The sequence below is a fragment of the Prionailurus viverrinus genome, chromosome C1, assembly GCF_022837055.1.
Source record: "Prionailurus viverrinus isolate Anna chromosome C1, UM_Priviv_1.0, whole genome shotgun sequence".
In the NCBI taxonomy this organism is placed as follows: Eukaryota; Metazoa; Chordata; class Mammalia; order Carnivora; family Felidae; genus Prionailurus; species Prionailurus viverrinus.
Genome location: NC_062568.1, coordinates 209,450,358 through 209,466,367, shown reverse-complemented (window position 1 = coordinate 209,466,367; position 16,010 = coordinate 209,450,358). Strand labels below are relative to the sequence as shown.

Sequence of the window (16,010 nt, the reverse complement as noted above, 5' to 3'; positions counted from 1 at the left end):
TCCTGTCACCCAACCCAGAGGCCGGATCAGACTGCAATCCATTTAGCTCAAACTAATTTTAAAGCAATTCACTATTTAACAAGTTCTGAGGCCCAGTGCTTTTGCAGGCAGCATGCGAATTGAATCATTTGGTCTAATCTTAGATTAATACGAACCAAATCCTTCAGTGAGGACGGTCCTGGGAGCAGCTTGGGACTTCACCCCTTTGTCTTTGCCGCAGGCAGGCCCTGCAGAAAGCCTGACCCTCAGCCACTGGCCTGGACGCCTGAGCGATGCTGCCAGGGGCTGGCCCGCTGGGCAGGGTCAGACAGGGTGGGTCTGTGTTCCCCTCTGCCTCTTCCTAGCCCAGGTGGCCTTGGACAAACTGCTAGCTTGTCCAGCCTCAGCCTTCCCCAGGATGTCTCTGTGCGGGGCAACGTAGAGCTAGAGACAAGAGAAAGTCCACGTCACCCCACCAGTGCCCCTACGCGAGACCTTCTAGTGCCTCTGGGGATGTGCCCTGGCTTCCGGGGGGCCCCAGGGAGCATCAGGCTGTGTACCATGCAGCAGCAGCTGCTGGTCTGGGGAGATCTGGAAGGTGCTTGTGGGTTTTCCCTTCACTTGCTCCTTGGAGAGCATCTGCTTCTCCCAGGATGTCAAAGCTTTGGCAGCAAAGGAACCGTGTTTACCCCCTTCCATGAGCCCTGCAGCTCTGTCTGCCCAGGTGTCTTCCTGCCCCCCCAGGAGTCCCAGGGCCGGCTCACAGCTCAGGCAGGCGAGACACTTTGGTGCCTCTGGGGTCACCCTGGAAGGATGGGGCTCTCATGGGAGAGAAGAAAGCACCAGGAAGACATAGGGCAACGAGAGGCGGAGACAGCGGCTGGGAGGGAAAGCTGGGGGAATCAGATCCAGAGTTCTGATTCTGCACCTGCACTTGTTCCTCAAATCCCCAGAGCCCCCCAGTCCTTCCAGGAAACCTGCTTCAACAAGCAGGGTCTGGACCAGTGCCGCAGGGCAGAGCCATAAGAACCACAGGGCCTTTGCTTCCATGCAAGGCTGTCCGCCGACCGCTCATCACTGGTCTCATGGGGGTTCAGCAGAACGGTCTGTGGGTTCACAGACTCGGCCACCCAACATCAGGACCAATCCTCTGTGGTCCCTTGCAGAGGATTCAGATGGGAAACCTGGGAAGAAGGCGACATCCTTGCCCATGCCCATCCTTCTGCCTAGAAACTGCCTAGAAACCTAGAAGTTTCTGCCTAGAAACTTCTCTCGTCCACCTGACCTGGTCTTTTCCACCTGTTGTCCCCTGGCCCGCTGCTCCTCATCACAAATGTCACTTCCTCTTCAGCACGGCAAAGACTCTTCCCTCCCCCGGCCTCCCTTGCACTTAGCATCAGCCCTGTTTCGATCTGGTTTTGTTGGTTTGCTTGTCTCTTTCTCCCACAGGGGAGACTGGGGGGTCACAGAGGACTGGGGCTAGGGACAGGCACGGAGTCGACAACAGTGAGAACTTTTTTACCACAGAGCCAGGGCCCAGCCCGGCCCCAGGTGCCCTTTTTCAGAGGGGGTGGCTGTCACTCCATCCACTAGGGGAAGTGCCTCTCACCTGCCCCTGCCCAGGATCTTCTGAACAAGTGGCCCCTTACCCCTTCATCACTTCAGGGCAGGATTAAATTGTTATCTTCTGGGTGGATTCTCCCTTCCCTTCTATTATCTCTTTGTCTTCTGTCTCCTTTATACCAGAACGCATTTTTTAAACTATTCATCTTTGTCACGTAAACATCAGATTCAAGTGTGTGAGAGAAGCTAGGCCCCTAAAAACCTGCTTTCACTCTGATTGCCGCTGTGCGGACGGTCACCTTCCCGATGGGAGGGTGGTGAGGCCGGGCCACAGGGGGAGCACAGGGGCCGCCGCCAGAAGCCTAACCCAGCTCTCAGGGTTCTAAGCGGAGATGTGCCATAAACACCCTAGTCTGAGGACACAGCAGGTATCGTCCCTGCATTGGAGAAGGCTTTGGGCATGGGAGAGGCAGGGAGCGGGCTTTCTGTCACAGCACAGGGGGCTCTGGGAGACACTGGCTGACTGATTCAAGATGTGGAATGGCACTTACCAACCTGCAGGCATACCAGCTTCCCAGAGTGGAGCCAACGTCCAAAAGCCCAACCTCCGTGTTCTGTCTTGCCCCAAACCCTGGTTCCCCCAAATCCCAGCTATTGGGGTTTTAGGCTCCAAGAGTCTCAGCCAAACATCTCTACCCTGGGTGTCCACTCTCATCGTCTAGAGCCACAGTGTCCAATTGGAGCTTTCTGCGATGATGGAATGTTCCATCCCATCAAACCCAGGAGCCACCAGCTACCAGCTGTTGAACGCTGGAAGTGAGGCTAGTAGACTGGGGAACCGAAGTTTCGATTTGATTTCATTCTACTAAATTTGAATTTGAACAGCCACACGTGGCTGGTAGCTGCCATGTTAGAAACCGCCACGCTGGAGAGGCCTGGGCAATGCACTTTGCAGCAATCCGTGGAGTAAGAGGCCGGGCTCACACTTTCCCAGAGATGAAGGTCAACAGCAAACCTTGGCTTTGCAGGTTGTGGGAGGTGGCCCCAGGAAACAGAATGAAATGTTTGCTCCAGAGAAGCGATTTCGCTGGCAGCCGAGGCCGTAGAGGTGTTTTGTTCCTCTAAAGGAAAGGGCCAAAGCACCCATACATCCCCAATAGCACACTGGCTACTTTCAGCTTTCTGTGCCTTACATCACTGAATGCTGCTCAGTTAATAAATAAGGTGCTTGACCGGTAGAGGAAGCCATGTGTTCACTGAGTACCTACTACATGCCAAGAAGCCCTCTGGTCCAAGTACTGGGCCTGAGTGTTGGCTAATCTCGCGAGAGGCATCGAGGGTGACGTGCAACATACTCAGGCCCAGGAAACAAACACCCGGAATCAGGTCCAATTGGAAAGACATCAGAGCCCTGTGAAAGCTTCCATGGACAGGATGGAAGCTGTGATCTGTTCGATACTGTCCTGTGTCACGCGCATTTGTTAAATGAGCAAACTGTCGCTCCCACGCGTTTAGGCCTGTGCTGCTCCTGCTTTGGCCTGCTTAGATACTCACATCACGTGGAAGTCAAGCACAGTTTCCTGAGCACCTGCTCTGTGGAAAGCACCGTGGGGAATTTTACAAAGGACAATACAATTCGCGTTCTTGCCAATCTGATGAGACTTGTGCCCATAAGCTGGGGGTGAATTCCCAGAGCTCAGATTCCAGCTTTAACGCGTCCCTGTGTCCTTGGGTTAGACACTACTCTCTCTGAGCCCCAGCTCCCACATCTGCAGAGAGGGCATCATACCACCCCCTGCCGAGATAACGGAGAGGACCCCGGTCTCTTCCCCATCTCCTGGGTCACCTGTGGCACCAAGCACAGGGGAGACACTCGATTAGCCAGGACTGTGGGCAAACTATGCCCACAGGCTGGATGTGGCCCACCACCTAGTTTTGCACAAGCTGAGCTCGGATGGTGTTTACATTTTATAATGGTTGATTGGGGGAAAAATCAATAGAAGAAGAATGTTCATGACACGTGAAATTCTGCCCAATTCAAGCGACAAAATCCACGAATGAGGTTTTGTTGGGACACGGCCACACCCATTTGTTTACCTATGGTCCAAAGCTACTTCTGCCCTATAAAGTCAGGGTTGAGCAGTTGTAACAGTGACCGTCTGACCCACAGGCTGAGAATATTTACTCTCTGGCCCTTTACAGAAAGTGCCAGCCCCTGTGAGACAGGAGGCAGGAGTGCAGATGTGCGAAGCCTACATGATGGTGGTGGTGAATAGCATGCCTGAGGCAGAATCCACACCCTCGTGGCTGCCCTTGACCCTGGGAGGCCCTTTCCGGGGACCGCTTCCACTGGCCGGGTCAGGAAGGGCTTCCTGGGAGACGGAGGCCCTGGATGGACTCGGGCTGAGTGGGGTTTGCACTGACAGTGGGACCCCACGAGGGGAATTGTAGGAACAGGAGCCACAAGGCCTGCCTGGGGACAGTGAGCCAGCCGTGTTCTGTAGCCCTAGCTGAAAGGGGAAAACAGAGGGCTGGGCTTTTGGTGGGGGGCAGGGAAGGGAAGGAAAGTGGGGAAGGGACACAGAGGCAGGGAAGGAGGGAGGAAGGGAGGAAGAGGGGGAAAGAGACGAGGGAAGTAGGGAGGAAGAGGTAGAGAGAGAGGTGGAGAATCAGCTGGTCACAGAAGCCATCGAGGGCTGGACAGAAAGGAAAGGCACCTGGTGATGTCCCAATATCACAACCAGTAAACTTGGCTCATCACACAGAGATGTCCCCCTCTTTCATCCACTGAAGCCATCGGGTGTTGAGCCTTGGCAGACGGTCTGGCAGGTGGGGGACCTCTCTCCCCCGGCGGCTGAGTCTGTGGGGAGAAATCCACTGGAGGAGATTTGCAGCCAAGGTGCCCTCTCTTTGTAGGAAGAGTTTATCTTGACTTGAAGGCAGCTCCCGTTTACTATTGGTTTTCCTGTAAATTTATCTTTCCTTTTTATTTAAGAAGGGGGAGAAAAGCCCCATAGTGTCACATAAGCAATTTTGAGTATTTAAGAAAAACTCCTTCCCTGCTCAGCTGTCATGTTCACAGGAAGCTGTCAGGCCTTAATTCCGCAAATATAACGATTTTGAAAGTTGCTTCCAGCTAGGGGTGAGGTTCTCCCGAATTTCCTATAAATAGCTAGTTGCTTTCTCTTTTTCCTTCTTTGTACACACACATCAACCAGGGACTCACGGCACGCTTTCCCCCACACACCCCCACACGCGTGTGCACGTGCACCTCACGCTTACGTGCACACGCACACAGCTCGTCCACCAGCTCTGGAAGACGACTCTCCCCCCAACCGCATCATGGCTCCTAGATGAAAAACTCCACCCACGGAGCCCCCAGGGGAGCCCCAAGCCTGATCAAAAAGCACCAGGAGTTTGTAAAACACAGATCGCCACCGACAGACTTGATTGCTTTTTTGATTAGTGAAAGAATGGATTTGATACACTGCCTCGTCCGATAACGTGCAGTTAATCCCCAGTTGTCATATGGGCTAGAAGTGGGCCAAGAGCTGCCAGGTGATGACGTGGCGACAAAGGCACCCGGGAAGAGAGGGTGGCACCGGGGCTGTGGGCTGGCTGGGGGTGCCCTGTGAACAGAAGGGGAGAGGACCAGGGCGTGGAGCACGTGGCGAGGCAGGCCGGTCACATGCTGAGCCTCATCAGGTTCACGCCTCCCCTGCTCCATCCGCCTGCAGGCTGGGCTGCGTGTTGCAAAAGCCAGCCTGAGGGGACACTCGCTCCCGGGCATCTCTGTTTCCTTCCCACGCCATCCCTGTGCCCGGATTGTGGTTTCCAGCCCAGACTGAGCACCATTCTGTGCATTCTGTGTCTCTACTAGCTTGTCTTCCAAACTCCTTGAACTCGCCAGGTAGGAATCTGAAACCAGCCTCTCCCCCAGCAGGCTGCTGCACCCCCAGGGTTTTCTGTCCCGGTGCCTGGGACCCCTTGTCCCCCCCACGCTTGTCTGAACAGGTGCACGGGCGTTGTCCTCGCACCTGGCGAGCATGGCCACTTCTCCACACCTGCACGGCCGCCACCATCCAGTGCCAGGGCGGCTCCCGACTCACAGGACTGGCCCCAGTGCCCTCACCTCCCTTGGCTGTCTTCCCTGGCCACACCGTGCCGCGGTGAGCTTCCGAAAGGCAGACCTGGTCATGACATCCGGGGGCAAAGTCAAGCTCCTGGCTGTGGCCCCCATGGCTTGTTGTCACCTGACCTACTTCGTCTCCCCCACCTGGACCCTTGTCATGCTTGGCCTTGCATCCAGGGTCCTATGGTTCCTCAAGCCAGCCTCTGCCTCACCTCCTGTCCCCACCTGCTTTTCCTGCTGCTGGGATGATGATCCGCCCCCCCCCCCCGACTCTTCCCTCAGCCGCGCAGTCCCTCCAATGCCCTCTCCCACTGTCCTCTGGGACTGTTCTGGGCATCAGCTCTTGACCCTCACAGCCACCCAGGAGACAGGAGGAGGAAGGTGCCCACATCACAGCCTAGAAGGACAAGGACCCTCCTAGCAGGTCTCGTACCCCAAGCAGGACCCGTCTCTCCAGAAGCCCCTCTTTGCTGACTCCAGCTCACCAAGGGTGGATTCTGGGAAGCCTCTTCCCCCACAGGGACAGTAAACCAGCTACTCAACATGAGTCAGATTTCCCTGAAACTGAAGCTGAGCGTTTTAAGCATTCATTGTGGAGCCATTTTCCAGGATGGTTTTCTAGTATGTCGTTTAAAGTCCCAAGCCTTTGGAATACCACAAGCAAAAATGAACCATTTATTGCCTTCAGGTCCTGTACCCTATACTGGGCTGTGGAGACCGGTGGGACACTTGTTGGCCACCGTCATTCAGAGGGTCTGAGGCTCCCTGCCTCACCCTGGAGCTTCCAGTCCCGGGAGTACAGATGGGCAGTGAGCCATGGGAGGGACCCAGCGTGCTGGGCAAGGCAACACGGGGAGGGGGGCATGCCCTTGGGGTCCTTGAGTCCTTGGGGTTCTAGAGGGGGCTTCCCTTCCTCCCTCGATGCTACTTGACATGGTTCGCTCTCGTCAGGGGTCCGCTGTCCCTCTCTCCAGCCTTCATCGATGATGCCTCTCATCTGTGGAGACCAGAGACATCAGATCACCAGGGTGGTTAGAGTAATATCTAAAAATAGAGTAACTAGGTTCTGAGTGAGGCCCTGAGGGTTCCTCTGATTAAAATGCATGAGCCTTGATGTAGAAACGGCGATTTTTCTTTTTAACGCCATCCTGCTCATTGGATGGTTCTGGACACTTCTGGGCAGGTGAGGTTGCCCACAGGTGCTAGGGAGGCCCAGGGGAGGGGGGGGGGGCGTGCTTTCTACTTCCTGTGGACTCTCAGAAGGGACACACAGTAGGTGTTGGAGTCCCAGGGAGTCCTCGTGTGTAGTTCAAAGATGCTGCAGCCCGGCCCACACAGATCAGCAGTGAACTTGAGGGGGGGCGGGGAATGGAGGCGCAAATCAACCACATTCTTTTCAAGTTCGAGAGAAAGCAGTGGAAGGAGAAGGAGACAGGTGAAGAGGGGAAGTCGGCAAACCCTCAAGAGGAATGAACAGTGAGAAAAAGTGGATGCCTGGCCTTTTATTTCAAAGAGACAGGAGAGAGTTCTTCTGTCAACAATTTATGTCTCTCTCCATTTGGCTCATTACGTGAGCCAAAGTAATGAAACTTCCCACGAGAATGTGCAAAGTCCAAAGGAAAAGAACTGATAAAAGTCGCAGGGTGGGCTGCTCGTTCATGGCAAACGAGAGCTCACAGGAAATGTCCAAACAGGCGCCTCTCTCAGCAAGGAGGAGTGAGTTATCAAAAATAACAGTAAAAAAAGAAACACGGCGTATTAAAAAACAGAAGAGTCAGGAAAGTATATTGCCTTCTTAATAATAAATACGTTTCGTGGGCAAGAATTGCAAGGGAATCGTTTAAATTAATTTCCGCTTTGTTTGGTTGGTTTATACAGGGTTTGGTCCCAGCTGACAGCAATCTGTAAAAGTTCTAACATATTGGAAATCTGATTTTCTTACAGCCAGAGTCCCGTAGTCCAAACTGATTTCTCTTTCAACTCTGCTAATCAGACAGGGCTCAAATGGATTCCTGGTAGAACCGAATCGCACTTGGTCTTTTGGGGGCACATTAAAAAATTTCTGGTATAAGCTTTAAATGCAGAGAGAGCTGCTGGCCAGTTGTCACTGCAGTGTGGTGTGAGGGGCGGGGGGGGGGGGGCAGGGGGTGGCAATGGCCATGGCTCGGATGAGCAACGAGGGGCCCAGGGAAGACCTTGCCCATCCCCGGCCTGCAAGGCTCTGGTGCCCTGCCTTCTCTTTCTGCCCCACTGATTGTGGAGCAGGTGTTTGGGAAGCCAGGGAAACACGGCAGGAGAGGGAAGGAGAGAGTTCTGGTTTGAAGGCAAAACCCTGGCCACCCCAAGACTCACATAATTGGGTTCTGAGAGGACCCTAGAGGACTGTCCTCCTCACCAGGCCCCGCTCTCCCCCTCCGCCTGCAAGCCCGTCCCCACTGCTGGCCCTGACTGTCCCCTGTCTCCGGGTCCTAGCGTCCCTCCTCACTGTCCGCCCCCCCCCCCAAACCAAATCCATCTGTGAAAGATGCAGGCTTCACCTTAGAACAAACGCAAATGTGATTGAACAGACTAAATAGAAGCCAGCAAGTGGGGTATGCACGAGGGGCCTCTCGGTTTCTGGAGGTCAGTCCTAGGAAGTGCCACCCCCAGCCTCAGAAGTCCTGCCATCCAGGGCTGCCCCGCTCACCCGGTGTGATACCCTTGACCAGGAAAGGTCTGGAGAGTGTGTGTGTGTGTGTGTGTGTGTGTGTGTGTGTGTCTGAATCAATCCCACACACGTTCAGCCCCTCCCCGTACACCAAGGGGTCTTAACCTAGGCTCTGTGAATGAACTTCAGGGTAACCCCCAGCCCCTACAATTATGGGCAAAACGCACACGAATGTGCATTCCCGCGTCCCCACCTCTTCTGGGTTCTCACGTGCCTCCATGGCCCCTAAAAGGGAACGCACCCAGCTGTCCGCCCGGGTTTGCCTGCTGCCTCGCCCACTGCGCTTCTTAGATTCCGACCCGGACCTCGGTCCCGGCCCCGGAGCCAGGCGCACGGGCACCGGCCCTCGGCCTTCCAGGGTGCCGGTGGCGTCCGCGGCCCTTTCTCGCTCCTTCTCTGTGGCGCCGTCTCTCTCTCTCCCTTCCTTCCCTCTTTCCAACTGAATTCTCGTTTTTCCTCTCTCCCTAGTGCTTGTACGGCTGCTATGTGCATTCCTCCATCATCCCCACCTTCCACCGGAGGTGCTACTGGCTCCTTCAGGTAGGTGGCTGGGACTGTATTCTTCTTCCGTCTCTGGCGCTGCGGAGGGTCTGCGGAGGGAGCTGCGCGGGCGTGCGGTCCGGCGTGCGGCGGTTTGGGGCGGGGGTGCCCCGGCCAGAGCTCCTGGGGGCATTGGCGTGTGGTGCTGAGGCCAGGTGTGTGGCCGGCCTGCTGTGCTGTGCGATGCCAGGAAGGGGAGCGCCCTGGGGTGGGGGGTGGGGGGGGCCGTCCTTCCGCCCCATGAGAGTAAAGCCCCACCGGGTGCTTCCAGGGTGGCTCGGTTTCCTCTTGATGAGGACGGAGAGAAGGCTGAGTGTCTGGCCGACTGCAGAATGCCCGTTGGCCGAAAGCTGTGCGTTCACATTCTCTTGTGGGTTAGTCAGTCGTTGGCACTCGTGGAAAATCGGCTCTCAGAGGCATGCCAGCGGCAGCCGGATTGATCGGAAGGGTTGTTGGGAGAGCGGGGGCCCACGGCTCAGCGGGAAGGAGCCCAGGAATCGATCTGTGATGTCTGCCATGCAGGGGGACGGAGAAAGGGGCGGAGGAGCGCCCCGGCCACCCTCGCTCCACAAGGGTGACCTGGCTCCCAGCTCTGTGTCCATGGTGCCCGTGCACAGCCTCACGGAGTCGGGCCCGGCTCGGGGCCGCGGCCGCCCAGCCTCTTGCCTGTTGGTGGTCAGTGGCGGTCAGAGAGCCCGGCAGAGGGTGCCGCCGTGTGAGTGGGAGGGTCCGAGGGACCCATCAGCGAGGCTCGACCTGGTCCTTTGCAAAGCTTGTCCCCGATCGGCAGCCGCTCTCTGTGGGCCCAGGCATTGCTGCCTCTGACCTTTCCCACTGTGGTTCTAACCATCTGCACCCGCAGCAGTTCAAGTGAGCCCGCCCCTGGCCCCGGCGGCCGGAGGAGCTCCCTGGCTTGGGGAGTACGGTCAGGAGGGGTCTGGCAGATTAGAAAGCAAGCCCCTGACACCATGGTGTGTATTCAGAGAGCTGAGGCCTCACGTGCCAGAGCGCAGAGGGGCCACTGGTCCCAGGGAAGGTGGCCTGGAAAGCATCTGCGGGGCCCAGAGCCATCTTGGTGTGGACGCCGAGGCTCTGCCTGGACAAGGCTCTCGGTCTGTCGGCTGTGCCCAGCCCCTGCCTCCTTGCCTTTCTCCCTCAGTTCCAGAAATAATTGTCTGCGGTTCAGCAAGTTCATTAGCAGATGACGCCTGAGACTGTCCAAGGATATGCTGATTTGCAAAGACACGGCTTCCCTGACATCTTGCCCTGTTGTCATTTTTCGGGTTCCTCTCCCTGGGAGGCTGGGCTGGTGGCAGTGGGGGTTTCTAACTGCTCGGCCCTGCTTCCTTGTGAAAGGGGCCTCCAGCGTGGTCACGGGATGATACTTCTCGTCTTGTTAACGCAAAAGGTTCTCTTTTCCGCCTGGCGCAGGAGTGGAGTGTGGGACCCCCACCTCAAGAGCAGGGATCTGGTACAGCAGGGGCCATGTCCTTGTGCCCTAGGGTCACGCTCTGGCTGCTGAGAGGTATTTTCACCTTGAGCAGCCTGTGGCCCTGTGAACTCCTCCCTGGCCTCTGAAGGCCCCGGGGCCTGTTTTGGCTTTTTTCCTTTTCAGTTTCATGCCCCATCCAAACGCCTCTTGAGCACGCTCTCCCGATTCCAGGCCTGACCACTGGCCTGTTGGAGCAGCGCCCCGGAAGTCGGCTTCCTGCCAGCCAGGCGCTCCTGCACCCACGCCATCGCCTGTCTCCTCTTGTCCCATCACGTGCTTGTGGCTCTTTGATTCCACTAAGTTTACTTTCCTAGACTCAGACACCATCGGGCAGCCATGGTGGGGGTGGGGTGGGGTGAGCTTATCAGCCCCCCAGACTGGATTCTACTCACTCAGATTTGGCTCCTCCTGCCTTGTTCCAGGCGAGAAGTGGGAGGGCTCCGCTGTCCCAGCCCTCCCCACGCCCAAGCTTCTGTCCTGGCCACGGTGGGCCGGAAACATATGTGGAGTGATTCGTGTCTGCCCGGGGTGGTCACTTCTAGCTGGCGGGGGAGCCCGTTCGCCCCCCCCCCCCAGGTCCAGTGTCACAGGAACTGGTTTCTTAAGGGCAGATCTGGGCCCCTTTATCTTCTCCTCCCAGCCCCACAGTCTTCCCTCCACCTGCTATCCACTGCATCCTGGAGCATCACCCTTGTTTCCGTGAGCAGGTGACAGGGGGGGACGCATGCAGGGGCAGGAGTTCCCACTCCCCAGTGTGTGCTGGGCAGGGGCAGGTTAAGGAGCCAAGGCCAAAGCAATTAGCGCGGTGCACGTCCCGCACGAGCCCGAGAGCCACCGCGGCAGCCGGCACCGCTCAGGGCAATTTGTTCCGGTGCTAATTACAACACCAGGATAATGACGGTGTGGCCAGGCTTAATTTCTCTGATATTAAATAGGAAAGAAGCCACGAGACACCGGCCCAGATGGAAATTGGCCCAGGTCTGTCTCTGACACCAATTATCAGGAAAAAGGATTGGGTGGGAGAGAAGGTGTCAGGGTGGTGACCGAGGCAAGAGCCGAGGAAGGAGGCGGCTCCCACGGCCACCAGTCACCACCGGCTCCCCGGGGAAGCCAGCCTGGTGGTCCCTGGAAGTCCGCAGTGGCTGTCGGCCACGCCCCTTACAGCAGAGAGGTGCCAGGGGCTGGGGGGCAAGGGGAGCCTTGCTGAAAGGAAAGGGGCAGGGAGGAAAGGAGGGCTTCTGGATAAAGGAGAGTTCATTCCAGCAGTGGCCCCACCGCCCCCACCCACTGCAGAGCGTGGCCGGCCGTGGTGGCCATTGGGGTCCCAAACTGATGCCACTCGCCCCAAGGCCACTTAGCACAGCAGGAACCTCTGCCCACGCAGGCCTGGTTTTCCCCTGCGCCCAGACTATAAGGTCCCTGAGGTGGGGGGGAGCTGCGCGCCTCTGTCTCTCCCAGCACAGAGCCTCAGCCGGACAGGGAGGGGCCGGCCTGCCCTGGAGGCCTCAGCTCTGCTCAGAGGGCCTGCCGCCCCAGGACAGGGAGGGAGAGAGGGTGTCAGACCTGGGGGAGGAGGTCAGCACCCCTTCCAGAAGCGGAGGATCAGGGAGAGGAGGGGGACCAGAACTGACACAGCACTTAAAAGTTCCCTAGTGACCTGATTTTCAGGGGAGGGAGCGACCCTGCCCCCTCTCTGTTGCTACTAAATGTTTTATTAGGATGTGAGTAGGGAGACAAGTGAGGAACCAGAGCCTTTCCCGGGAGTGGAGGGGACTGAAGCCCCAAGTACATAAGGGCATTGTCATGACCGGTGTGCACCCCATGAAGCCATCTGCCCAGCTGGGTCAGGGCCTTCGGGGGATCCGTCCTGGGACTTGAGAAGCCACCACCACTGGCTGGCACACGTACTCCTCCGTCACATCATCTGTACGTAGGGGCCTCCATGTGTCACAGCTGGCGGGGCCCTTAGGCTCCACAGAACTCAGCTGCTGCATTTCCTAGATAGACGCTGAAGCCCAGAGGGGACAGGGGCAGACCCAGGGTCACCCAGCCAGTCAGCGATGGCACCCTTGCCTCTGCCTCCCGGGGCCCGAGCGTGGTTGTCACTGCAGCCACCTTGGCCCTGAGCCTTGCTGGGGACGGGAGGGGGTGTGGCCAGTCCTGCCGCTGGGCTGCTCCACGGGTAGCCAGACCCCAGGGGCCTCACCCTCCGTCCTGCGGCCACGGCCTCTCCTGCTTGGGATTTTCTGGTGCTCAGGCTCAGGGCCTCCCTGCTGCCCTCTGCATCCCCGTCCCGGGCCCCCACGTTCCATCCTGTGGGGCCCTTCTCCCAATAAGCCCAAAGAGAACAGGCCCCCATTTCAGGCCAGACTTTCCAGCAGCTTCTGTATGGCTCATTTGGAAACTATTTCTGCTTCTAATGAGTGTTTTTCTTTGTGCCCTTGTCCTCTAAAATGCTTAATGAATGTTTTCTGTGCTCGAGCGAAGTGGGGGGTGTGTCCCTGTGTGTCTGCCACCGCCATGCGGGGGGCTGTTAGGCTGCTGGGGCGGAGACAGCCAGGAGCTCCTTCCCGACCCACAGAGGCCCGTGGGCTCGCAAGCACTGCCGAGCAGACACGGGGACCCTGTGGCTTTGGGGGTTCCCGGGGCTGGGGGCTCCTGACGGCTGGAGGATGGCAGGTGTTTGGGCTCCACGGAGGAGCCAGGTTCTAGCTCTTCCCTGGCAACCCTGAGCATCGGAAGCTGTGACCGTACAGCCAGGCACCACGGGCACTGAGTCCTGGCCAGACGGTGCCCCGGACCCTCACCACGGGCCCCGTGTCCCCCAAGAGAAGGCCAGGCTCTCAGGAGGCCCATGGTCACCCGGCCAGTGGAGGGCACCCCTTGCAGCCCCATCTGCCTCCCGGAAGCACCAGTGTCACCTGCTCTTATAGGGAGGGGCTACCTGGTCCCAGATCTTACGGCAGAGAGGGGGCACTCCGGGCCTTTCACCCCACACTCTCTCCTTCCTGCCTGCCCCTGAGCTCAGCTGGTCCCGCCCCCCCCCCAGAAGTAGGGTGCTTTCTGCACCAAGTACCACGGCAAAGAGACCTTCACAGAGCCAGCCCAGAGGAGGGTAGGGCATCGGGGGCTAGTTCTAGGCTGCCCCGGCCCCACTAAAGCCCCCAGCCCAGGAGCAGAGGGAGGCCTCAACCACACGTCTCCCTGCCTTGTAGGAAAGGAGGGAGACCCCCATCTTTGCTTGGGCAGAGCTCCAGTCTCCCCTCGCAAGTGCTCCTGGGAACCATGTTTGCCCACCCGGTTGGTAAGGCCTGGGGTGGAGCTGAAGCCTTACATCCCTCCGTCGGGTTGTGGGCTCACAGCTGGCGTCACATCCTCAAGAGAGCGTCTCTCCTGCCAGGAGGAGCCGTCGAGGAGAGGGGGGAGCCAGCAGCCAGCATCCCCACGCTGACGCAGGGCTCTGCAGCCTTGCAGACGGGGCCCCAGAGAGGCACCTGTGCTCACATTCTGGGGACATCCCAGTGAACAACTCCATTTCAGCTTCTACACCAGACACAGGCCTCGACCCCAGTGTGTCCCGAGGGAGCCCGGCCTCCTTCCTCCGGGGCCTCTTTACTCAGAGCAAGCGGGGGAGGGGGGTGTACAGAGTCCCAGGCCTCCCCAGCCGGCCAGGGAGGGAGCAGGCCGTTGGGGAGGGGACGGGCCTCCTCACCCGGCACTCAGACTGTGGCACCCCTGGGGGCATCTCTCTGCGCTGCCTCTGGCTCTCCAGGAAGGGTCCTCAGAGCTCACCGCTACCCTAAAGTGGCAAAGTCGGGCACGGTTGGGTCATGTGGAGGCATCCTGCGGGCTCGTGGACCGCTTGTTCCCAGCATATCGCCCGGAAGGCTGCCCTTTGGGGCACCCACTTGGCCCAGAGTGGGTGACTGAGCACCGCGGGCCCTCTGGGATGGTGTTTATTTCAACCCCTTAAAATAGTAAGGTTGGATCACCCAGGGGAGCACCTTTTAGCAGTTTGCCTCTGGGCAGTTTACCGAATTTCTCGGAGCCTCGGTGTCTTCATCAGTAAATGGTGACAATAATAGGGTCACTGCACAGGGCTGCCTTTGGGAATGAATCTAAATGCAACATGGTGCGTGCACAAACGGCAGATGTGCTCCTGGCACACGGCAAGCGCTCACTGCCGCAAGCGTCAGGTTGGACCCGCAAGCTGGTCTCCCGCTGCCCCTGAGAAAGCTCCGGTGAGCCCCCGGGCCGCATCGCCCCTTTATCCTGCACCGCAAGGCTGCAGGGGGCTGGGGCTGCCCCTCAACGTGTGAGCTGGTCAGGACAGGCTGGCCAGGGCGTCTCTCCTCCTTCACACCACCCTCCTCTGCAGCGGGACACAGCGGTGGCACTGTCTTCACTATAGACACCCTCCCCGCCCTCCCCCCACAAGAGACTTGAAATGATCACTTCTTTTGCAATTTGTGACCCAAGTGCCCCCCTACCTGACATCCACTCACTCTTTCTGGAAGCAAGGACCCACCTGGGACCCACCTGGGTCCATGCCTCCAGCCCTCAGGGTCGCCCTGTAGGTGAGCTAGGTCACAGAAGGGACCAGAAGCCCCAGCGTGGCTACGGGAGCACCTCCACACTCACCCCTCCGTCCTCAGGCTCGTCCTAGTGGTGGGGACATCTCTACTCAGAGTGAGCCAGATCCCAAGAGGCAGGAGACAGTCCACCACTGCCAGGCCTCCCTCCCTCCCTCCCTCCCTCCCCCCTTTCCTTCCCTCTTTCCTTCCTTCCCTTTCCTCCCTGTCTTCCCTCCTTCCTTCTCTCCTTCCCTCTTTCCTTCTTTCCCTCCCTCCTTCCTTTTTCCTTCCTTCCCCTCTCCCTTCCTTCCTTCCTTCCTTCCTTCCTTCCTTCCTTCGCTCTTTCCACCTCCTCTCTCTTTCATCTTTTTTAAGTGGAAGATATTATAGCTTCATAAAAAATACTCCAGGCTTCTTGCTCAGTAACCGTTTTTATGTTTCACTGGAGTGAAATAGAAGCGGCTGGGAAATAAAGCGTTGAGGAGCCTGCTCTGTATGTGGGCCCTTGAACAGTGTCCTGCATTACTCAGATGGAGATGCCATAGGGCTTGCCATGAAAGGAGGCTTTGATGGGGCTTAGAGCAACAGGAGGCATTGTCATCAGGCTGACTCTCTCCCAAAGGGGGCATTTTTTAAAGTTTATTTATTTTGAGAGAAGCGGGGGGGAGGAGCAGAGAGAGAGAGAGAGAGAGAGAGAATCCCAAGCAGCTTCGTGATGTCAGCACAGAGCCTGACATGGGGCTTGAACCCACAAACTGAGATTATGACTTGAGCCCAAGTCAAGAGTCAACTGAGCCACCCAGGCGTCCCCCAGAAGGGACATTTTGACCCACATGCTTCAAGGAAGAGAAATGAGTTGGTGCCTCAGGATCCCTGTCCCCCCAGGCCTGGGTTGGCGGGGAGCCGAGGGTGCCTCACGGAAGCCGGACCCTCTGGGCACATCCCACGGGCACTAGGCCGTGAAAGCCAGGAGCTCAGCCCAGCCCTGGTGTCCCACCCTCAGCCACAGGGAGTGGAGGACGG

The 16,010-nt window shown here is 57.9% G+C and overlaps 1 protein-coding gene across 1 annotated transcript in view; it reads left to right on the top strand.

Annotated features, from left to right (window-relative positions):
* Positions 1-16,010, top strand: part of CAMTA1 (calmodulin binding transcription activator 1) — an 850,989-nt gene that overhangs the window by 594,726 nt on the left and 240,253 nt on the right. Inside the window, exon 7 of the mRNA XM_047869348.1 lies at positions 8,850-8,921. Within this exon, the coding sequence (XP_047725304.1) occupies positions 8,850-8,921 (72 nt within the window). The remainder of the gene's footprint in view (positions 1-8,849; positions 8,922-16,010) is intronic.